Source organism: Aotus nancymaae, unplaced genomic scaffold (genome assembly GCF_030222135.1).
Source record: "Aotus nancymaae isolate 86718 unplaced genomic scaffold, 86718_ANA_hifiasm-v0.15.2.pri h1tg000051l, whole genome shotgun sequence".
Classification (NCBI taxonomy): Eukaryota; Metazoa; Chordata; class Mammalia; order Primates; family Aotidae; genus Aotus; species Aotus nancymaae.
Window position 1 is genome coordinate 22905184 of NW_026988465.1, and position 23619 is coordinate 22928802.

The window sequence follows — 23619 nt, forward strand, 5'->3', positions numbered from 1 at the left end:
AGATGGCCAAGAATCTTACTAAATCCAAAGTTCCCAAGCATGAGACATCCAAGCCTGAGAAAGCAGCCACCCAAAACAAAGTAATTAAAACTAGAGTAGCTTAAAGGCTATTTTAAGAGCTGCCCAATTATTATAGAGCATTTTACACCAATTCCGTGAGTGGAGGGGAAACGGATAGAATGCCTACTTACCTCGACTTAACAGAGGTTCCAGTTTACGAACAGCAGCAGTACACAGCATCTTTTATAGAAAAGGTTGTTGGCTCTGAAAAGAGCCTTTGGGTTTTCGTTAACACACATCCGCAAGACAATTTATGCCCTCTCTCCGCGAATGCGGCGAGCGAGCTGGATGTCCTTGGGCATGATAGTCACCCGCTTGGCGTGGATGGCGCACAGGTTGGTGTCCTCAAAGAGCCCCACCAGGTAGGCCTCGCAGGCCTCCTGAAGCGCCATCACCGCGGAGCTCTGGAAACGCAGGTCGGTCTTGAAATCCTGCGCGATTTCACGGACCAGACGCTGGAATGGCAGCTTGCGAATCAGTAGCTCGGTCGACTTCTGGTAGCGGCGGATCTCGCGCAGAGCCACGGTGCCGGGCCGGTAGCGGTGCGGCTTCTTCACGCCGCCGGTGGCCGGAGCGCTCTTGCGAGCAGCCTTGGTGGCCAGCTGCTTACGCGGCGCCTTCCCGCCGGTGGACTTGCGAGCTGTCTGCTTGGTACGAGCCATTGCGAACTTCTGAAACCGTCTAAGTGACGAAAAAACGAAAGCTTAGCCTTTTCTACTCATATATATAAAGACAGTCCTGTTCTGATTGGACAAATTGGACAAGGCAGTCTTTCTCCTTAGGCTCGATTGGTGGAGACGCCCACTACCCGAACAGAACATCTCCTGCCTGTAGACCAACTATTAACTTTCCTCCGTCCGTTCCCTTTAACTGCTAGTGTTTTCAACCTTTTCCTCTCTGTGCCATCTTTATCACTTTTATTTAAGATGTACCTTGATTTTCCTCCGCAAAATTTTATCTAGCTACTGGGCTGACGTATCTTGACAATTTTTAAAAAACGTTGGCGCCTGAAACTGGCTTCTTTGATCAATGTTTTGAAAAGACGCGCTCTAGTTGTGATTGGCCAAGGGATTTCTTTTTACCCTCTTAAGTTTAGAAAGGCTAATTTCATGTTTCAATTTGTCTATTTATACTTGGAGTGTGCAGACGTTTTACAATAATTTATCCCAAATGCACCAAGACTGTTAACTCAGAAGTAACAATTTTTAAACCTGATGTTAAGCTGTGACATCCTTCTACGAAAGCACTCTTTCACAAGTTCAGTTGGTATTTGTGTAACCTGCGTTAAAAGAAAAACAGCCAAATTTATAAATGGCACGAAAAGGTCAGTGTACGCTTTTAGTCATGCTGAACACTGTGCAAAGAAGCTCCATTTAAGGGCCATCTGACTCCAAGGGATGTAGGTTTGTATTATTATTACAATTAGTGTTAGCTAAAGTGAGCTGAACCTGGCATACAAAAAGAAAAAACAGACCCAAAAAATCACTACAAACTGCAGATGAGTTTGTCTCATTAAGAATATTTCTGTAGCTTTAAGTAACTAGACAGGGTTTCACCACGTTGGTCAGACTAGTCTCGCACTACTGACCTCGTGATTAGCACGCCTAGGCCTCCCAAAGTGCTGGGGCTGGAGCCACAGAGCCAGGCCAGTAGGCTTAAGCATGTTAAGGGCAACTTTAAAATGGATCGTTAACTTCATGGTTGACAGTGTTAAGAACACCCACTTACGTACGTGAAAAAATTACTAAAGAAAACGGAAAGGTACTTAACAGAACATGTGAGCCCTTTTAACGAATAAATGAGTGGCTCTGAAAAGAGCCTTTGGTTAAGACTGCCTCCGAAAAGATCCAATAGGCGTTCTGGTTTTACTTGCCCTTGGCCTTGTGGTGGCTCTCAGTCTTCTTAGGCAGCAGCACGGCCTGGATGTTGGGCAGAACGCCGCCCTGTGCGATGGTGACCTTGCCCAGCAGCTTGTTGAGCTCCTCGTCGTTGCGGATGGCCAGCTGCAGGTGGCGCGGGATGATGCGGGTCTTCTTGTTATCGCGGGCCGCGTTGCCCGCCAGCTCCAGGATCTCGGCGGTCAGGTACTCCAGCACCGCTGCCAGGTAGACCGGCGCACCGGCACCGACACGCTCAGAGTAGTTCCCTTTGCGGAGCAGGCGATGTACGCGACCCACGGGAAACTGCAGACCGGCCCGAGAAGAGCGAGTCTTAGCCTTAGCTCGGGCTTTTCCACCTTGCTTTCCACGACCGGACATTTTGATGCCTCAGTAAAGATGTTCAATAGTGAAAAGAAAAATGTGAAATTGAATTTTGTTAGCAGGTGAGAAACTATTATACTTGTAGGTCGCATTGTAAATAATGCTGTTTTATTGGCTAAAACAATCAACCAATTGCAAAGAACGGTGTTAAACACCTAATTTGCATATCACAGGGCACCGAGAGACAGTTTAGCCAATCAATGTCTATGTTTTTAAAGACCAGTTTTGCATAAGAGTTCTACAAATATTACCAGCAGTAGAGGACACATTTATTCTTAGATTGTCTAAGTGTTTGTCTATTATGCCTGAACCCGCTAAGTCCGCTCCCGCCCCGAAGAAGGGCTCCAAGAAGGCGGTGACCAAGGCACAGAAGAAGGACGGCAAGAAGCGCAAGCGCAGCCGTAAGGAGAGCTACTCCGTGTACGTGTACAAGGTGCTGAAGCAGGTGCACCCCGACACCGGCATCTCCTCCAAGGCCATGGGCATCATGAACTCTTTCGTCAACGACATCTTCGAGCGCATCGCGGGCGAGGCTTCCCGTCTAGCGCATTACAACAAGCGCTCGACCATCACTTCCAGGGAGATCCAGACGGCCGTGCGCCTGCTGCTTCCCGGGGAGCTGGCCAAGCACGCCGTGTCGGAGGGCACCAAGGCCGTCACCAAGTACACCAGTTCTAAGTAATTTTAACGTCTTCATACACAATCCCAAAGGCTCTTTTAAGAGCCACCCACTTTTTCAGCTATGGAGTTGTAATTACCTGCGTAGTTTCTGTGTTTACCAAAAGGTTTGCTTTTATCCTTTCTTGTGGTTTGCTGGTGTGTGTCTGGATTGACTGATTGAACACAAAGTGCTGTGCTTAATTGTAGGTTAGTGGTACATGTTTGATCCCAAGTGCTGAACACAAGGGTAGCCCATTGTGTCTATTTGCACATTTTTCTTATTTTGTGTTGTGATGTGTCCCTTGTCAAATTGGTTTTATAAGAAGTGGAAAGAACCTTGGAAATTAGGTAATGTTTCTTTTGCTATTGTGTGAGGGGAAAAAAGTATTGATTCCAGTTTAGTCATTACAGCACTGGTAAATTTATCTGCTTAAAATAATCAAATTCAAAATACAAGGAAACCAAGACAAGTGATGTGCATGAAAATTGAAAATATGAACACCGGTACCTGGATGCAACACTAACAATTAAAGTTATTCTTGGTTTAGTTTGGCCACTGGCAAAATGCCATTTGGGAGTAGTGATTGGAAGTCCAGGAAATAAACACCTCTAACCCTAAAACATTTTCTTGCTACTTTTTAAAGTTTGTGACTTTTTGTCCTTCAGGGTGGACATCATGTGTTCATTTTTATTCTAATTGGCAAAAGTTCCAATTTTTAAATGAAAAATAATCTGTGACTCTAGTTACAAACGCCACAATTTTTCTATTCTATGTACCACATAAATACATAACACCTACTATATACCCACAAAAATTAAATATTAAAAAAAAGTTCTTTTAAGATGTCTAGATGGGGCTGGGCATGGTGGCTTACTCCTATAATCCCAGCACATTGGGAGGCCAAGGGTGGTAGATTACTTGAGGCCAGGTGTCCAAGACCAATCTGGCCAACATAGCCAAACCCCATCTGTAATAAAAATACAAAAAATATGTGGCAGGTGTGGTGGTATGCGCTTGTAGTCCCAGCTACTTGGGAGACTGAGGTAAGAGCATCTCTTGAGCCTGGGAGGTTGCAGTGAGATGACATCATGCCACTGTACTCTAGCCTGGGTGACAGAAGGAGACTCTGTCTCAAAAAATTAAAAACAAAATGCCTTGATAGAATTAAAAAAAATCACTACTACAGATTTCTCAGTACTTTTACACAGATTACCTTCTTTCCTAGGCACTAGGCTACATCCCTTTTCCTGGTGGATTCCTTATTCATCTTGAAGTGTACTGAGTCAGTCGAAAAGTGCGGCTTACTTTGGCTAGGAGAGGAAAAGAAGGCCTATAAGGTGCAGTCAAATTTACCTCACTTCAGGCTCTCTCAATTAATTTTTCATACACATTTATTCTATCTGGGATAGTGATATCACGAGTATATTACAGACAGTGATAAACCCTCCCCAGACTTAGCTTTTTGTGGTCAGGGAAAATGTTTTGTATGATTATCAAAGTCCCTGATGATAAAGAGGAAGCTCAGTTAGCTAAGATATTAATATGTAAAGTAGAAAAGGCCCTTTAAATTAAAGGATGCTCAGTGCCACATATCAGTCAATATCCAGTCAAGAAGACAAAAACAATTGTATCGTTTTTATAAAGATAAGTTAACAAAAGTTACACAGGTACTGAAAGACTGAAAAACAAAAGCATACACATGGTATTCTAGAGACAACTAACAGAATCAGGAGACAAATGAAGGAGGTGGCAAAAAGAAAATGTGCTACTATTACAACCTAGAAGTTTGGAGGGCAGGCATGGGGAGACGGGGCTCAGAACTCTGTGAGATCAGGGTGAGGAGTGGGGCAATGAAGATGATTCTGGGAGTGTAGGGGGAAAGTCGGGAACTGGAACAAATTGCTGATGCCACTGTCAAAGTCCATTGCCGGAATAATACTGACAGGAACAGAGTTCTGTAATCTCTTTCCTTTTAGCATCTCCCATGTTCCCAATTTTCCTAGCCGAATGGCATCCAGATGGCCAAAAAAAAAACACAACCTCGTAAATAAAGGGGAAGTTTTCCTTTTGCCCTTTAAAAATTTGCTGAAAATCACTGACTAGAGGCAGATTATTTGCAAAAAGGGCATACGAATTAACTAACATGTACACAAGAGGCTTCAGACTGAAGACCGAAAGATACAGGTGAAATCATGCATTTTTATGCTTAGGTTCAACGAAGTATGGACAGCTGTGTAGAAATATGATTTAGACACAAAGGGTATGAGCTAATGCTAGACTAAGTGGAGAAACCCAGCAAGGTCTGTCTGTCTAGATTCTTGGGCTTTGTAGGCAGCATTCTCTCCCCATGTGCATGGGATAGGACCCTCTCTGGAAACACGGTCTTATGACTTATAGTCAACCAAGGTAGTCCAGATAACTTCTTTATGGCAAGTTTGTACACAAAAAAACAGAAGGAAAATTGGAGTGATTATTTTTTATGTTTTATGGCTAGCTTTGGGACTAACTTTGGTTTATATGTTCCATCTTGGGGAGGAAGGAGTCCAGTTCCTACAGCTAGCTTCTGGGCAGAATGGGAGGGAGAGACAGGAAGGCAGAAGAAAGAGAAAAAATTACTGCTGAGGCCTTCATTTTGTAGTACTCTTTTCTGAGTCCCAGCACCACTTTTTCTTCTAAAAGCCTGTGGGCAGTCAACTGTTTAATACCTAGGACTACTACACATTGCCAATTCTGTTGTGATAAAGGCTGCTACCAGCATCAAAGAGAAAAGCAGGAATAAAGAAGCAAACAACACACCAGTGAATTACTGTTTTGTTGTTTGCTTCCTTGTCTTGTTTTGTTTTTCTGAGATAGAGTCTTGCTCTGTCGCCCAGGCTGCAGTGCAGTGGGGCGATCTTATCTGACTGCAACCTCCGTCTCCCTGGTTCATGCAATTCTCCTACCTCAGCCTCCTGAGGAGCTAGGATTACAGGCGAGCAGAAGCACGCCAAGCTATTTTGTTTTTGTTTCTTTTTGTATTTTTAGTATAAACGGTTTTTCATTTTGGCCAGAGGTCTCGAACTCCTGACCTGGTGATCCGCCCGCCCTGGCCTCCCAGAGTGCTGAGATTACAGGCGAGAGTCACCGCGCCCGGACAAGTTACTGTGTTTACATTTGCGAGTTAGCTACATATTTAAATGAGAATTATAAATTCTAATAAACAGTGAAGGTAGCAAAAGCAGCCAGAAATGTAATACAGGCCTCCACAGCGAGGACCAGAATTCCGCAATCAAATCACAAATATCCATGCTTTTCTCTTTGGGAAGAAAACCATTTTGGTCAGATTTTCCTTGGCTTGATGGTGAAGAGGGTGAGGTCTTGTAGTTTTCAAACACTTCCTAAGGGGGTTTCGGTCACCAAGAGAGCAAGCAGTAGAAATGTGACCGGGGGTACAAAGCTGAACACAAGGAAGATTGCTGCAGTTCCGCTTGTGACAGCCGAGACTCCGATTCAAACGTCCTAGAGGATCCCAAGCAGCAAATGATATTAACTTAAACATGTTAATGTACTTAATCTCATTTAGTTGTTAAAACAGCCCTAAATTTCCTCTTTGGGGATGCAAGAATTGCACAGACGCCTTCACGGAGTGCTGACGGGGACTGTAGCCGTTGGTGACGTTATACGGGTCTGCGCTGTGAGGGATGGGGCCAGCAGGCGGTACCAAAGTTCCCGTATGTGCGTGTTCAGTTTCCAATTAGGTCCGCCTTCCGGGCATATAAGGGTACCGCCTTCACTTGCCTTTCAGCTTTTTTCCAACTTCTTTCCTTGTAGCGGTCATGTCTGGTCGTGGCAAAGGTGGAAAAGGCCTGGGTAAAGGCGGCGCAAAGCGTCACCGTAAGGTCCTGCGAGATAACATCCAGGGCATCACTAAGCCGGCCATCCGGCGCCTTGCTCGTCGCGGCGGCGTCAAGCGTATTTCTGGCCTCATCTATGAGGAGACTCGCGGCGTTCTGAAGGTGTTTCTGGAGAATGTGATCCGTGACGCGGTAACTTACACAGAGCACGCCAAGCGCAAGACCGTGACAGCGATGGACGTGGTCTACGCTCTCAAGCGGCAGGGACGCACTCTGTACGGCTTCGGCGGCTAAGGCTCCCAGTCAGACGCCTCAACATCGCGACTTCCCAAACCAAAGGCCCTTTTCAGGGCCGCCCACACCTCTCCGTAAAAGAGCTAGTGACTTCTCCGATTATCGCTTGTTCCTATGTTGCTGTTTTTGTAAACAGGTACGTGTGCGTTTGCTGTTAGTTCGTTTTTCTGTCTGTGTGTGTCCTAGGACACATTTAAAGTTAACAGGATTTTTTGCGCTAAGGTCCGTCATGATTGCAGTTGCTATGTTAGCTGTAGCCTTTTCACGAGCTGCTGATGTCTTAGCTGCACTGAAAAGACTAGAGTAGCAGTGTCTCAAATACGATTCCCTTAGGCTTTTAAGTAGTTAACTCCATGGTTCTCCACAGAGAAAGTTGGCAAACTTATACGTAGCCGCTCAAAATGGCGGACAGCGAGGAACAAAGCCGCGCCTGGCAATGGGCTGGACTCACGAATTATCGCAGCGAATTGTTTTGCTGAGGAGCGCAGCCCTTAAATACTCGATTTAACGACCAAGTTTCTGGTGTGTAGAAGCCTCTGGGGCAAATAAGCTCTCGTGAGGAGACGTTGCAAGTATGTATTTTGGTCTTAAATTGAAGCCAGCCCAGTTGTCCCTTATTAGTCCCAATGTCTACCGTTTATTCAATAAACAAATTTGGCCCTCTTTAAACCTTGCAGTTTGAAATTTAACATTTGTCTCATGAGCCAAATATTAAGTTTAGGAACTCGTACTTGACTCAGGCAAGGAACTGAAACAGCAGATTGCTGGCTGCATGATTGCTTCCTTATGCTTCCCTGATTCCTGTTTTCTCGCTCTTCGTTTTACATAAACGACCCAATTTTGGTCGGGCAGACGGACTTGTAATTTCCTCTCCTAAGCGGCAGCACCGGCTTAAAGCCGTACTTCCTCTAAAGTAATTGACATTCTCTGGAGAGCAGCGGAACCTAGACTGAACCCCGGAGTTAACGAGAACATTTAAAAAGTAGGTAGGATGTTATTTTAGTGAACAGTATAGAAACATAACAATAGGAAAGATAGTTTTTATAGCATACATACAGCCATCAGGACGCTATACTCCAAATTACTACGTCTACAGTACTTAAAACTCCCACATAATCGAGTCGCATGGCTAGCAGAAAAAAAATGGATTGGTTATCCTAGCGTTATTAATTACCACATGGTTTTTTTCCTGTAAGCAGAAACCAACTGCTAGAAAGCGTTATAGAAACAACTATAGTTAAAAAATTTTCCAACGGATTCTGATTGACCAGCCAAAAACCCCTTTCCCCTGCTTTGCACTCCTGCCACAACTGCAATTACAGAGCCAGTTTTATCGGTATTCGTTGTTGGTAAGTGGACATAGACCCCCAGCCAGTTTCAACCAGCTTGTAGAGACTGCTCAAACTGCCTTTGTGCCCTACAGTTCACCTTTTGATACAGAGCTGAATTCCACCTCATTTTAATGCTAAATATTCTCCCCATAGTAACATGAAATGTATGTTACATGTTTTCCCAAAGTACAACTGCCTGACTTTCCTCATGAATATTCATAGAATTTTCCCAACCCTACTCAACTTGCATGTAAGATTACTCTGTAAGGCATATATATATTCCAGCACCCCTTCGCTGCCACAGAGTGCTCACCCCATCCTGGGATTGCTTCTCTTCTGAAAATAAAGGCTTTATTACTTCCTACTTGATCTCATGGTCTTTTGCTCACAAAAGACATGTACTCAAAACATCCCAGTTATGCCCTGAATGTCTTAGGGATCTGGTTTGTTCATAGAAGGATCCAGCCATAACTGGTTGTGTCTCCATTTTTCTTATATAAAACAGACTCCTCTCCCCTACTTCACCATTTTTGGACATTGATTTGTTGGAGACCAGACTTATAGAATGGTTGTGGGTTTTTGTTTGTTTGTTTTGTATTGGCTTGATTCTTAATCATTTTGCTTGGCTTTTCTTATGTCCTGTTAAGTACAAGTGACTTCTAGACTTCCATACATTTAATTGAAATCAGGTTAATATACCTGTCAGAAACAGTTTATAGATTTAATGTACAAACTACTGCACTAAAAGGCGCATGATATCTGGTTCATGTAAATTCAAGGTATAGAAAAATCACTGGTTTAGGCTGGGCACAGTGGCTCATGCCTCTAATCCCACCACTTTGGGAGGCGGAAGAGGGCTGATCACCTGAGGTAAGAAGTTCAAGAGTAGCCTGGCCAACATGGTGAAAACCTGACTCTACTAAAAGTACAAAAATTAGCTGGGCACAGTGGCCAGCACATGTAATCCCAGCTACTAGAGAGGCTGAGGCAAGAGTATCGCTTGAACTGGGGAGGCAGAGTCTGTGAGCCAAGGTGGCACCACTGCACTCCAGCCTGGGCAACAGAGAAACACTGCCAAAAAAAAAAAAAAAAGAAATCGCTGGTTTACAGTGATAGTTCCATTGAAAATCAGATTTTTCTTCTAGCCAGCAACTAATCTTTAGGGTGATAGTTTGATATCAGGAAAATAAATGGAGGTTTTTTTATTTGTTTGTTTGTTTTTTTTGAGACGGAGTTTCGCTTTTGTTACCCACGCTGGAGTGCAATGGCGCGATCTCGGCTCACCGCAACCTCCGCCTCTTGAGTTCAGGCAATTCTCCTGCCTCAGCCTCCTGAGTAGCTGGGATTACAGGCAGACACCACCATGCCCAGCTAATTTTTTGTATTTTTAGTAGAGACAGGGTTTCACCATGTTGACCAGGATGGTCTTGATCTCTTCACCTCGCGATCCACCCGCCTCGGCCTCCCAAAGTGCTGGGATTACAGGCGTGAGCCACTGCGCCCGGCCAAATGGAGGTATTTTAAATGTCATTTTTAAAAAGTGTGAACTCATATGTATGAAAACAATCATGTTATTGGAGCTAAGGCAGTGGTTTGAGCAGAAAAACTTACATGAGGATGTTAATGTAACAACAGCAACAAAAAGGAGCACATAGCATGTGCCACACATTGTTCTTCTGTGCTCTGGGAATTAGATCAGTGAATGACAAAGAATAAAACAATGTGTCTACGTTCATGGAATTTATATTTATTGGATGTGGGTACACAAAATAAGTAAGGCATAGTCTGTCAGAGTGCTATCTACTATGAAGATCACTGAAGCAGGAAAAGTCACTGCATGTGGTGGGGAGAGGTGATATTTTAATGATATGGTCTTGGAAAATTTTACTCATGAAGTGAGAGAGAAAAAAATACACTGAGAAAGTGAGAGTATTCCAAATAGAAGACCAAGTAGGAAAGACTGGGAGGTAACAAGCAGGTATTTTGGCTGGAAAAAGGGGGAGAGGTGAGGCAGATAAGGGAAGGCAGGACAAGGGACCACCCCACACTTCTTTATATGCTGCGCTGACTGCAGTGGCACCCAGCTTCATAACCTGGCAGCCACTGAAGCTTCCACTGATAAAACCAACCAATTAGACATAAAAGAAATAGAACACTGTAATCACAAACATCCTGGCCATTAGCATATGGACTTTCCAAAAGACCTTCCCCAAGTGAACATGCACTATAGGATCTTAGATTATCCTAACCTAATTTTGCTTCATGTTATGGTAAAAATCACACCCCTGAGTGGAGATTTAAGATGTCAGTGAGACCTGAGACACAGGAAGAAGCATGACAAGGGACTGCAAAGGTGCACCCAACAGACCACCCCAAACATGCCATGATGTCACCTGGAAGAAGCCCAGAGAATAACACCTGTAGACTAGCTTCCTTTTGAGGAGCCAGCTGCTAGTTTTCTTCTGGTTGCTGTCTTCTTTTCTGCTCAAGCTGAAAGCCCTAATAAACTGCCTTGCTCAAATCCATCTTAGATTATTGGTCGATTTCTATTATCTGAGGGTCAAGAACCCACTGCCAGTATCGGAGAGTGCGCAAAGGAAAACCAGGAAAGATCTGTGAGGTAAATGGAGGCAAGTCTCTATATGGCCTTGTAGATGAATGTGACTACCTTTACTCTGTGTGAGGTGGGAGCCACTGTAAGCTTTTGAGCAGAGCACTGACATATCTGACATTTTATATATATACACACACACATACATATATTCAGAGTTTCACTCATGTTGCTCAGACTGGAGTGCAGTGGCACAATCTCAGCTCACTACAACCTCTGCTTCCCAGGTGCAAGCAATTCTCCTGCCTCAGCCTCCCAAGTAGCTGGGACTACAGATGCATTCCGCCATGCCTGGCTAATTTTTTGAACTTTATTAGTAGAGAGGAGGCTTCTCCATGTTGGTGAGGCTGGTCTCGAACTCCTGACCTCAGGTGATCCACCCACCTGAGGCTCCCAAAGTGCTTGGATTACAAGTGTGAGCCACCTTGTAAGACCTTTTTTTTTTTTTTTTTTTGAGACAGAGTCTTACTGTGTTTCCGAGGCTGGAGTGCAGTGGCGCACTCTCAGCTCACTGCAACCTCTGCTTCCTGGGTTCAAGAGATTCTCCTGCCTCAGCCTCCTGAGTAGCTGGGACTACAGGCACCTGCCACCATGCCTGGCTAATTTTTTGTATTTTTAGTAGAGACAGGGTTTCACCGTGTTAGCAAGTATCGTCTTGATTTCCTGACCTCATGATCTGCCTGCCTTGGCCTTACAAAGTGCTGGGATTACAGACATGAGCCACCACGCCCAGTCTGATTTATACTTTTTAATGAGCTATCTGGATGCTTATGAAGAATAAATTGTAATGGTACCAGGGTAGGAGCATGGAGACCATTTAGGAGGGTACTACAGTAATGTAGTTGAGATCGCGGTGGCTTGGGCCAGTATGTTAGTGGTAGAGGCTGTGAAGAGTGGTTGGATTCTATATATATTTTGAAGTAAGAATGATAGTTCTTTTCTGAGCTACTGAATGTGTAGAGTATGAAAGACAGACAAAATGGATGATTAAAACAAACATGGAAACATAATTCAGTTATCAAAGCATAATTGCCATAAGAATAAAAAAGCCACAAGAAAAGTTTAAATCTCTTAAGAAAGAAGGTAAATAATAAAGAGAAATGGTTCAAGGACTGAGCTTGTGGTCCAAGAAGTAAAGCGTGTTTGTTTTGTATTCATGATGTGAAATCCTAGCTTACAGTTTTATGAGTTCTTTCTTCAGTAATTTTCCTTTTCTCCTGTAATTTTCAGAATAAACAATGAATATTATCCCCATTTTACAGATGTGGAAAAATGCCCTTAGTAATAATAGTATGCAATAACATTGGAATCCTCAATCGAATCTATTAACGTTAGAGCCATATGTTCAGTTTTTCCAAAATACACACCCTCTCACCACATATTTTGGGACATTTGAGTCCCCTGATGGAATTCTAGGTGTTCGCAGGCATCATGAAGCCTATTTGTGGAATCGGCTTCAGAGCTCTATCTGATGCTGCCTTTTCTCTTCCCTTAGCTCTGCCACTTCCAATCACTCTGAGAAGATGGACCTGGAGAATGAAAATCTCCATCTGATTCTTTTGAACTGATGTTTCCTTGTTGCTGTGGAGACACTATACACATATTTATGTTGTGAACACTAAATGACCAGTCCATACTCCATACTCAGAGACCCTGCTATTTACTTGTACTCCATACTCAGACCCTGCTATTTACTTGACGTTGCTAATTCAAAGTCCAATTAATGTGTACTTCCAATTTAAACAGAATTTCATTATTTCTGCCAAAATATCTCGTCTCGCCACCTTGAAATTGGTGAATGGCATTTCTGCTCTTCTAGTTGAAACCATTTTTGTCTTTTTCTTTCACATCCTACATAACAATCCATCAGTAAGTTCTATGAACACTTCCTTGAAATCGCAAAGAGAATCCAACCATTTCTCATTCCCACTGCTACTGCTCTGATCAAGCCACTGCCATCTCCTACCTTTATTATTGCAGCACGCTTATCACCTGGTTCTCCCAGAGGAATGCCAATAAAGGGCAATTCAGATCACGTTACTTCTCTGCTAAAAACCCTCCAATGACTCTCATGTCACTTAAAGAAATACCCAAGGTCCTTTCAGTGGGTTACACGCTTCACTGTCTGATCTTCATTACATCTTTGACCTCAAACCCTGCTACCCTTCCTCTACTTCCAAGCCAACTCCAGTAGTTCCTGGAACTTGCTAGAAGTACTCATCACTCTCAGGAATTATGTACTGATGGTTCCCCTTGTGTGGTCCACTCAGCTTTTAGGTCTCTGTAGGTGTTGTTTCCTCACTTCCTTCAGGTTTGTGTTCAAATATCATAGTCTTCTTGAGGCTGACCGTAACAACAATGTTTAGCATTACAATCCTTCCTCACTACCTCCCTGTTAATTTTTTTCCTGCCCTTGAGGAGCTTCTAGTCTATTTAAGCAGTGAAAACATGCCCCATGGGAAGCAGAGCAGGAATTAAATACTAGACAGAATTTCAAAAAAGAAGCTGGGCATGGTGGCTCACGCCTATAATCTCAGCTATTTAGGAGGCCAGCTTGGGTGGATCACATGAAATCAGCAGTTCAAGACCAGCCTGAACAACATGGTGAAACCCTGTCTCTACTAAAAATACAAAGTTAGCTGGGCGTGATGGCACGTGCCTGTTATCCCAGTTACCTGGGAGGCTGAGGCAGGAGAATTGGCTGAACTCAGGAGGCAGAGGCTGAAGTGAACAGAGATCACACCATTCCACTCCAGCCTGGGCAGCAAGAGCAAGACTCCATCTCAAACCAAAAAAGAAAATAGAATGTCAGAAAAGAGTATAAATAATGTTAGTGTTGAAAGTGATGGTTGATGCTTAGACAAGTGGCTTTGTGCCAGATTTGGAAGCCTGTTAGGCCAATGAAAGGAATGTGGACTTTATTCTAAACAACAGGGAACCACACAAAATCCCTTTCCTCACCCCCAACTGTTTCGATTATGTGAAACAATTCTCATATCTTTTACAAAACTAGTTCTTGCACTGAGCATATTGAACTCAAATTATGTGTTTATCTGAATAAGTGCCTGGATGAATGGATATGAATAAAATAAACAAAAATCTAAATGAATTTACAATTGATAAAATGAAATACTTCAGTGTACATGTGAAGAATCCCTTACAAAACAAGTCTTTCTGTCTGGGCATACAGTGGCTCATGCCTATAATCCCAGCACTTTGGGAGGCCGAGGCAGGTGGATCACCTCAGGTAAGTAGTTTGAGGCCAGCCTGGCCAACATGGTGAAACCCCATTTCTACTAAAAATACAAACATTAGCCAGGCATGGTGGCACACACCTGTAGTCCCAGGTACTTAGGAGGCTGAGGCAGGAAAATCACTTGAACCCAGGAGGTGCAGGTTGCAGTGAGGCAAGATTGCGCCACTGCACTCCAGCTTGGATGATTGTCTTAAAAAAATTAAAAAAAGGAAAAAAGTGTTAAAAAAGGCTTACATAGTAGCAGAGATTTTTGTTAAGTGCCAACTCTTTTTTGAGCGTCTACAAACATTTGGAATACAAGGGGAGATTTCCTTTTTCATAACCAAATTTATATGAGCAATATTTCATAATTTATATAAGTTCTTTTTATAGAAGTTGAAGTGACTTTTCCACAAACATATTTATACATTATTTTTTCTTTATTTGCTTTGAAGTTTGTACTTCTAGATAAATTTAAAAATATATCAAATCAATATACAAGTTATAAAGAATAATATGATGGCCATACTCGAACACAATTGTCAATCAGATATATCTGTTACATCTGTTACATTACCAAGAACTGCTTTGACCTCATCTCTCATCTTCCTGCTACTGCCTCCAGAGGTAACCATGACCCTAAATTATGTCACTTTCTTACCTTAATCCCCCTTGTTCCTCTGGTCCTTAGTCATTTTGCAGTTTTTAAATTAACTTTTCCATTTGATCCTCTTTGAAGTCATTAGGATATTATTTCACAAACATGAACATATGCTCAGAGTCACACAGATTATTAGGTGGTTCACAAATAATTCTTAGTCTATTTTTTTCTGTTTTTTCCTTTTATGATAGAATATTCTCTTGTTTTTCAATTTTCTTAGTAAGTGTATTTTAAAATTTATTCTATTCGTTTATTTGTATTGCATAGCATGATAGCTGGTACATAGTTGGTGCTCAATAATTGCTTGTGGAATAAATTACTTTTTCTTAACATAGGGCAGGGAGACTTGGAAAGGAAAGGGCCTAAGGGGAGTTTCCTATTTCTTAACCACACCATTGAGAGTTTTGGAGACAAATAGAGACAGTTCTCTTCAGAGGGGCTGTCTCTTACACCAAAAAGAATGTAACAGCACTGTTAATGTTTTGGCATTGACCCTTCTAGTCACCCTTTTTACTTACAACTTTATTGTGTGTGTGTGTGTGTGTGTGTGTGTGTGTGAGTGATGTGATATAAATAAGAATACGCTATTTGGCAACTTGGATTTACCCCATATAATGCCATGAGCATATTTTATGTTGTTTATTTTTTAAACATTATTTTTAACAGCTGCATAATATTTCATTAGGGATAAAACCTAGCATTAGGCAAAGTCCTACTCTTCAACATGAATATTCCAGTTTTTAGCTACAGTAAACAAAAATATGGACAATATTAACATAAAATTAGAAGATAGAATCAATAAGACTTTGTATATTTTTAAGTATGTGCAGAAAAGAAAAGGAAGTACTCTGGAATGAAGACTGGATCTCAAACTTGGATGAATAAGTGAAGCTGAGTAGAGTATAATAAGGTCTGTCTTGGTTGCGCTGAGTTTGAGATGCCTTTGAAATACTTATTTCATGTACTATTTAGAAGCCTAATAACCATAATTTTTGATATGGGCTGAATTACCTGTCCCAGACCACAATTTGAATGTTGAAGTCCAATATCAACTGCCTGAACATGTGACTTTTTTTGGAGATAAGGTCTTTAAAGCTATAAAATGAGGTTTTAGGGGTGGGTCCTAATATAATCTGACTGGTGTCCTTATGAGAGGTTATTAAAACACAGACCACACACAGAGGAAAGAGAAGGGAGGGGAAAACTCAAGGAGAGTGGCCTCAGAAAAAATCAATCCTGCTCACTAGGTTGATCTTGAACTTGTAGTCTTCAGAAATGTGACAGAATTGATTTCTTTAAGCCACACAGTCTTTGGTAGATTTTTTTGGGGGGGGGCAGGCCTAGCAAACACACTTCTCAAACATTTTCATTCTGGGATTACTTTTCTCCACCTCTTTTCCATGTTATAATGGCTTCTATACTCCACAAAGACAAACACACGAAACACAGATGCACACCCACCCCTAGTGTATGTTGTAGGGGAGGAAAGAGCTTTTCCTTTTACCAATCTTAATGTTCATTGGCTGGGGCCCTGAAACAAAATACAGATTAACAAGAAAAAACCATAACATTTAATATAAAGTTTTACATGACATAAGGAAATAAAGACCTGAAGAAGGGGTTAAACCTGATGTTTTTACACTAGGTTTGACGAAGAGTAGAGCGTCATGCAGAAATATAAGACGAAAATAATATGAGTAAGAAACAAGGAGAACTCTAGCAAGGTCTGTTTGTTCAGATTCATCTCATACTCTGCAAGACTCACGTGAGGGTCTTACGACCTGTTTCAGAGGAAGGTCATAAGGACATTCCTGTCTATGTTGTTCTACTAATTCCTTAGAATATTCAGTATGTCAAGGTGCCATATTTTGGAGTACTATGTTGTTGTTTTCAGAAACCTGAGATTGCTTATGGAATAGTGACTTTTTTTTTTTTTTTTTTGTCCTAGTTAAGAAAATTGGCTAATGAGTATAAACCCAGGGTTTTTACTTACTTTTATTACTTTTTGTTTGTTTGGTTTTGAGACGGATTTCGCTCTAATTGCCCAGGCTGGAGTGAAACAGCATGATCTCGGCTCATTACAACCTCTGCCTCCCCGGTACAAGCGATTCTCCTGCCTCCACCTCCCCAGTAGCTGGAAATACAGGCTTACGCCACCACACCTGGCTAAGTTGTTCAGACTGTTTTCGAACTCATGATCTCAAGTGATCCACCCACCTCCGTCTCCCAAAGTGCTAGAATTACAAGCGTAAAACACTGCGCCCAGCCAGAACGAGATGTTTTTGAGCGGGTGTCTTGCTCTGTCGCTCAGGCAGGAGTGCAGTGGCGCGGTTTCGGATCATTGCAACCACTGCCTCCCGGGCTCAAGGGATTCCCCTGTCTCAGCTTACTTGTTAAACTACTAACAGTTAGTAGTCTCAGCTTCCCAACTAACCGGGACTACAGTCGCCTTCCACCACGCCCGGCTTTTTTTTTTTTTTTTTAGTAGAGACTGAGTTTCACTGTTAGCCAGGATGATCTCGATTTCCTGACCTAGTGATTCACTGGCCTTGGCCTCCCAAAGTACTGGGATTACAGGCGTGAGCCACCGTGCCCGTCCCAAAACGAGAATCTTTAGCTCAATACTCATGGTATTCCCTCCACAACAGTCCCCAACAGTGCTCAGAAAAGTCAAACTTGTTGTCAGGTGATCTTCAGGGACCTAAAGACTACACATTTCCTACCCCTTCCGATGTCGCGCAGACTGGAATGCAGTGGCGCGTTCACATCTTCCCGCAGCCTCTACCTACCAAGTGACTGCTAGTACAGAAGCAAGCCGTGACACCAGGTTAGTTTTACTTTTTGCAGAGACGAGTTCTGTGTTGCCCGAATAATCCGTAACTCCTGGGCTAAAGCGAAGCTCAAGCATCGGCCTCCCAAAGTGCTAGGATTACAGGACCTTGCACCAGCAAACACAATCTCCTGATCAACTTTTTTTTTAGCCGAAATCTGTCTTGTGGCCCAGAATGGAATGCAATAGTGAGATCCCCGCTCACTGCAAACTCCGCCTCCCGCGTTAAATCAATTTTTCCTCCCTCAGCCCCTCCAAAACCAGTAGCTCTGAGTACAGGGGCCCATCAACAGACCAGTCTCATTTTTGTAATTGTAGTAGAGATGAGGTTTTAACCTGTTGGTCAAGATGTCCTCGAACGTCTAACTTCAGGCGATCCGCCCGCCTCGGCCGCAAAAATGTCATGGATTACAAATTAGAAAACGGTGGAATTTAGTATTAAAGCTCCATATATGATATTTTTGAGTGGCTCTTAAAAGAGCCTTTGGGTTTGAAAGTGCCTACACAGGCATTTACTTGGAGCTGGTATACTTGGTGACGGCCTTGGTGCCCTCCGACACGGCGTGCTTGGCCAGCTCCCCGGGAAGCAGCAGGCGCACGGCCGTCTGGATCTCCCTGGAAGTGATGGTCGAGCGCTTGTTGTAATGCGCCAGGCGGGAAGCCTCGCCCGCGATGCGCTCGAAGATGTCGTTGACGAAGGAGTTCATGATGCCCATGGCTTTGGAGGAGATGCCGGTGTCGGGGTGCACCTGCTTCAGCACCTTGTACACATATACGGAGTAGCTCTCCTTGCGGCTGCGCTTGCGCTTCTTGCCGTCCTTCTTCTGCGCCTTAGTTACCGCCTTCTTGGACCCTTTTTTTGGAGCAGGAGCTGACTTAGCTGGCTCAGGCATGCTGTCAGAAAACAAGAACAATTAGAAAGAAAACTTGTAAGTAATCACTAGTGTCCAGAGGCTCTCCTTTTATAGGCCTTTTATGCAAATAAAGAATTGAAAACATCCAGCTCTGATTGGCCAGTATATTAGTGATGCAAATATTTAAAGTAGTTTCCACTCTATTTCCTTTCCAATTGGTTGGCTTGTCTAATAATAATTTTAACCAATCAAACTGCGCCGTTTACAATTCTACCTATGACTATAATTAGCTTCTTATTCCTCCATCTAGCACATTTTTTTTCTTTATTCTGTAGATTGTTGTCTCTTCTGTTAGGAAGCCGCAATGTCTGGACGTGGAAAGCAAGGCGGCAAAGCCCGGGCAAAAGCTAAAACGCGTTCTTCCAGGGCTGGGCTTCAGTTTCCCGTTGGCCGTGTGCACCGTTTGCTCCGTAAGGGCAACTATTCGGAACGAGTCGGGGCTGGCGCGCCGGTGTACCTGGCGGCGGTGTTGGAGTATCTGACTGCAGAGATCTTGGAACTCGCTGGCAACGCAGCTCGCGACAATAAGAAAACCCGCATCATCCCGCGCCACCTGCAGCTGGCTATCCGCAACGACGAGGAGCTTAATAAGCTTCTAGGTCGCGTGACTATCGCACAGGGCGGTGTTCTGCCCAACATACAAGCCGTACTGCTCCCTAAGAAAACGGAGAGTCACCATAAGGCCAAGGGCAAGTAAAATGATAACTAGTTAAATCCATCAGTGATCCCGAGTCCCTGAAACCAAAGGCTCTTTTCAGAGCCACCCACGTTTTCCGTAAAGCGCTGGAATACACATGGTTCTTGAAACCTAAATGATTAACGCTGTGCTAATTCTACAAACGTTTCTAACGTCACTGACACCTTAAAATTTATTTAAAAATGAATTCTTATTTACTGTTTTCTCAGTTCATAGTTCAAATCTTTACTCACGTTTTATACACGAAATTATCTTAGTGATGTTTCTTCGAAGCAAAAATGCGTTTTATAAAGGTACACAATACGATTGGAATTGTATCTGTTCCACTGAACAAATTATTTGCATCACAAAGTCCATTATTTTATTTGGACACATATATCCAAGTTTATTATACACAGGCTGTTTCTTAAGGTCCACTTGTCAGAAAAGGCTAAAATATTAATGCAGAAATGAGAGAACAAAGGATAGCCGCCCATTAGCATTTCAGGGCGGGTTTTTTAAGTTTTAAAGATGACTACGTTCTCGCTGGGCTCGGTGGCTGTCGGCTGTGATCCCAGCACTTTGGTAGGCCAAGGCGGGTGGATCACAAGGTCAGGAGTTCGAGACTAGCCTGGTCAAAATGATGAAACCATGTCTTTACTAAAAACATGGGCGGACCACAAGGTCTGGAGTTCGAGACCAGCAAGGCCAACATAATAAAAACCCATCTCTACTAAAAATACAAAAATTAGCCAGGTGTGATGGCAGGCGCCTGTAGTCCCAGCTACTTAGGAGGCTAAGGCAGGAGAATCGCTTGAATCCGAAATTATTTGCATTGGCAGACAAAAAGATCTAAGAAGTACCTTCAGTAAGTTTGATACCTTTAATCAATAGTAAATTTTGAGATGGTGAAAGCACAGTTCCCTGCAAACTTTGTGTAAACTTTAAATTTTTTATAGTAGGACACATTAGGGCCCCTCCCTTTTCTCTTACTGACAAGTCTTGCAAATTTTCTTAAACTAAATTTCCTCTTAAAAAAAGATAAAAATATAGCAATTGCAAGATTAATGTCTATGAAGCCCCACAGTATAAAACCTTGACATCCTTTATTGATTAATCAAATTGGGGCTCGGAAACAATACCCAAAAATGAAGGCCAAAGAATCTACCTCAGAAGCAAAATTTTTATGTGTCTCCTGCCCTCCTGTGTCTGAGTACCATTCTCCTCTGAGGCTAGACATAAAAACTAGAATTCCTCTTTCCCAGTGTGGCTCATCACAACCAGAATCCTTTTTCCTCAAAGCCATCCATAGAAACTAAAAATATTACTCTAACTTCCCCTCCACCTTTTTGTGTAAAAACTGGCCACAGAGAAATTACATGACCTACCTAGTTTAATTGCAGATCATAAGACCCCATTACAGAGGTGGAGCTGTCACATACCAAGAAGGAAGGAGTGCATGTTCAAAGAGATGAGGAATGAAATAAAAATTCTTTAAGTCCCTTCAACAGAATAATGTACCCTCCTTTGGCTAAAAGACCTCAAAAGTTTAAATTCCCAGCCACGACAAGGTGGAGGCTGGTCACATTCTGTTTGTGTCTACTACTCTTTCCCTTTCTAATCGCTGCTGGATTTTCTCGAAGTCTGGTTTGAGGGAATAAAACGCCAGAAAGCCCCTTCCCCACTTACTTTATCTGACCCTTCCACCCTTCTCAAATGTGTTCCAGACAAGACAGGTATTAAGGACCATAGAGTTTCTTGATAAATGACTGCAGGCCCCGAACTGGCTGTGACCAGTCTCCTGAGAAGGCTGATCATGGGCTTCTGCCCTACATTTCAGTTTTATGTATAGGACCTAATTAAGGCTCATTTACATGTTAAATCTCCACCCCAAAGTGATCAAGGACATATGTTACATACACAAACAACTAATACCCATGTGCTTGGGTCTTATTCATAAATAATCATAGCTCCTCCTTTAACCTATTCAATATGTATACTTGGCCAACACATTCCTCGAAACTTACTGTTTTATCCCTCCCTCCTTCCCTCCAAGTGCCTGTCTCTCAGCAAAGCAAGGCTACCCTACCTAGCCTGTCAGAATGGTCACCTTGCAGGCTGCAATCCTTTATGAGAAATAAAGCTATCCTTTCCAAATGTATGAACCTTGTCATTCTTCAGTTGACAGAGATGAAGAAGAATCTAGACAGACAGGCCTTGCTGGGTTACATCATACCTTTTTTGTTCAATCAGATTTCTAAAAGGTCCATATTTTGTTGAACCTAAGCATAAATGTGGACAATTTTTCCTGTATCTTTATGTCTTCATTCTGAAGGCTCCCTTGAACACAGTAATAAATTTGTGTAACTATTTTCCAATTAATCTGCCTTTTGCAAGCTAATCTTTCAGCAAACCTTCAGAGCTCCCCTTGGCTCCTATAAAATAATCAACACTTTAACTTTTTTATTATTTTTGGACTTCAAAGTAATTTACCTGATGTTATCTGAGTCTTTCTTGGTGTTTACGTAGCTTCCAGGAATAGCAAATTATTTTCTGAACTTTCTTCTTTTCATGAAATGGCATTGTGCTCCCAGTGATTCCTCTTCTTTTTTTAAACACCAGAATGTACATTCTATTATACATACATAGAAAGTTAAGTTTTGGGGATACTAATTCCTTTAAGAATTAGCAGTTGTAGGTGTTTGTACAAAACATGTTTTTTTCAAAAATATAATATCAGGAAAAATATTCCTATAACACTTCTTTATTTCTTTCTTTCTTTCTTTCCTCTTCTTTTTTTTTTTTTTTCTCATTTTTGAGTCTTGCTCTGTTACCCAAACTGGGGTGCAGTGTTGCAATTATGGCTCACTGCATCGTCAAATTTCTATCCTCCAGCAACCCTCCTACTTCAGCCCCTGGGTCACTGGCATTATAGGCCTGAGCCACTGTGCCTGGCTAACAGAATTTCAAATAGTCTCCACTTACTGATAGTTGCCATGGAAAAATTCAAATGTCAATAATTTTGCTGGTTGCTCACCTCTTCTTGCTTCAATAAGTAATGGTTTAACAAGCCCCCTTAGCTCACTAACACAACTGTATAAATATATAGGTGTAGATGTAGATATAAATAAAGATATTGTTTTGTTGTAGACTAAGTCCAGATGCTATAACTGGGTTCATAGAAATATATTGAAAGTCCACACTATTTCAAAGCCTATGCTGTCAAGATTTGGTAAAGAATCAAGAAACAGAGAAGAGAAATGGATGATCCTGGCACAATGCTATATATAAAGAATAATGCAAGCCACGACCGGGTTCGGTGGCTCATGCTTGTAATCCCAGTACTATGGGAGGCCGAGGTGGGCAGATCACCTGTGGTCAGGAGTTCGAGATCAGCCTGGCCAAAATGGTGAAACCCCGTCTCTAATAAAAATACAAAAATTAGCTGGGCATGGTGGCTCCTGCCTGTAATCCCAGCTACTTTGGAGGGTAAAATAGGAGAATTGCTTGAACCAAGACCCAGGAGGCGGAGGTTGCAGTGAGCGTAGATCACAAATCTGCACTCCAGCCTGGGCTACAGAGAGAGAGACTCCATCTCAAAAAAAAAAAAAAAAAAAAAAAGAATAATGCAAGCCACATATGTAATTTTGAATTTTTGAGTAAGCACATTTGAAACAACTAATAAGAAGTAGGTAAAGTAATAAGTATTATATTTAGCCCAAAATACAAAATCATTATTTCAAAATATACTCAATATAAAATCAATATTAATGCAAGATTTCACATTCTTTTTAAGTCTTCTAAATATTATTGACATTCTATTCAATTTGGCATTACATTTTTGTGGGAAATAACTGGATTTTCATTTTGATTTGATAAACTTCACTGCTAAAAAATTAAATTCTAATATCTGATTGTTCAAAACATGTCTAACATTTTTCAGTAACTGGAGTATCAGCTTTTAAATTAAATTAATTAAAATTAGGTAAAATAAAAATTCAGTTTGGGCGAGGTGGCTCACGCCTGTAATCCCAACACTTTGGGAGGTCAGAGCAGACAGATTATTTAAGGAGAGGAGCTGCATACCAGCCAGGACAACATGGTGAAACCTTGTCTCTATTAAAAATACATTTTAAAAAATTAGCTGGGTGTGGTGGTGAGCACCTGAAATTCCAGCTACTGTGGAGACTGAGCCAGGGAAATCGCTTTAACCAGAGAGGTTGCGGTTACACCGAGCTGAGATCTTGCCACT

The 23619-nt window shown here is 42.3% G+C and overlaps 5 protein-coding genes and 1 pseudogene across 5 annotated transcripts; 3 read left to right on the plus strand and 3 right to left on the minus strand.

Moving 5' to 3' along the window:
- Positions 1–257: 257 nt before the first annotated feature.
- Positions 258–2366, minus strand: LOC105721499 (histone H3.1). The gene is made up of 2 exons (XM_012458576.2): positions 1934–2366; positions 258–741 (listed from the first exon to the last, which is right to left on the minus strand). The coding sequence occupies exon 2, from the start codon at positions 720–722 to the stop codon at positions 312–314; it is 411 nt and encodes a 136-aa protein (XP_012313999.1). The 5' UTR covers positions 723–741; positions 1934–2366; the 3' UTR covers positions 258–311.
- LOC105721502 (histone H2A type 1-D) lies at positions 1926–2318 on the minus strand. The gene has a single exon (XM_012458578.3). The coding sequence runs from the start codon at positions 2316–2318 to the stop codon at positions 1926–1928; it is 393 nt and encodes a 130-aa protein (XP_012314001.1).
- LOC105721508 (histone H2B type 1-C/E/F/G/I) lies at positions 2245–3093 on the plus strand. Its single transcript, XM_012458584.3, has one exon. The coding sequence runs from the start codon at positions 2623–2625 to the stop codon at positions 3001–3003; it is 381 nt and encodes a 126-aa protein (XP_012314007.1). The 5' UTR covers positions 2245–2622; the 3' UTR covers positions 3004–3093.
- Positions 3094–6772: 3679 nt separating this feature from the next.
- The window catches only part of LOC105721514 (uncharacterized), a 33659-nt pseudogene continuing 16812 nt past the window's right edge, over positions 6773–23619 (plus strand).
- On the plus strand, positions 7170–21449 carry LOC105721503 (histone H2A type 1-B). Its single transcript, XM_012458579.2, has 2 exons — positions 7170–7245; positions 18967–21449. Exon 2 carries the CDS (start codon positions 18996–18998, stop codon positions 19386–19388), a length of 393 nt encoding a protein of 130 aa, XP_012314002.1. The 5' UTR covers positions 7170–7245; positions 18967–18995; the 3' UTR covers positions 19389–21449.
- LOC105721509 (histone H2B type 1-C/E/F/G/I) lies at positions 18209–18693 on the minus strand. Its single transcript, XM_012458585.3, has one exon. The coding sequence runs from the start codon at positions 18668–18670 to the stop codon at positions 18290–18292; it is 381 nt and encodes a 126-aa protein (XP_012314008.1). The 5' UTR covers positions 18671–18693; the 3' UTR covers positions 18209–18289.

Excerpts from the sequence above, each read along its gene's own strand:
- LOC105721499 (XM_012458576.2), bottom strand. The coding sequence starts at position 722 with ATGGCTCGTACCAAGCAGACAGCTCGCAAGTCCACCGGCGGGAAGGCG.
- LOC105721502 (XM_012458578.3), bottom strand. The coding sequence starts at position 2,318 with ATGTCCGGTCGTGGAAAGCAAGGTGGAAAAGCCCGAGCTAAGGCTAAG.
- LOC105721508 (XM_012458584.3), top strand. The coding sequence starts at position 2,623 with ATGCCTGAACCCGCTAAGTCCGCTCCCGCCCCGAAGAAGGGCTCCAAG.
- LOC105721509 (XM_012458585.3), bottom strand. The coding sequence starts at position 18,670 with ATGCCTGAGCCAGCTAAGTCAGCTCCTGCTCCAAAAAAAGGGTCCAAG.
- LOC105721503 (XM_012458579.2), top strand. The coding sequence starts at position 18,996 with ATGTCTGGACGTGGAAAGCAAGGCGGCAAAGCCCGGGCAAAAGCTAAA.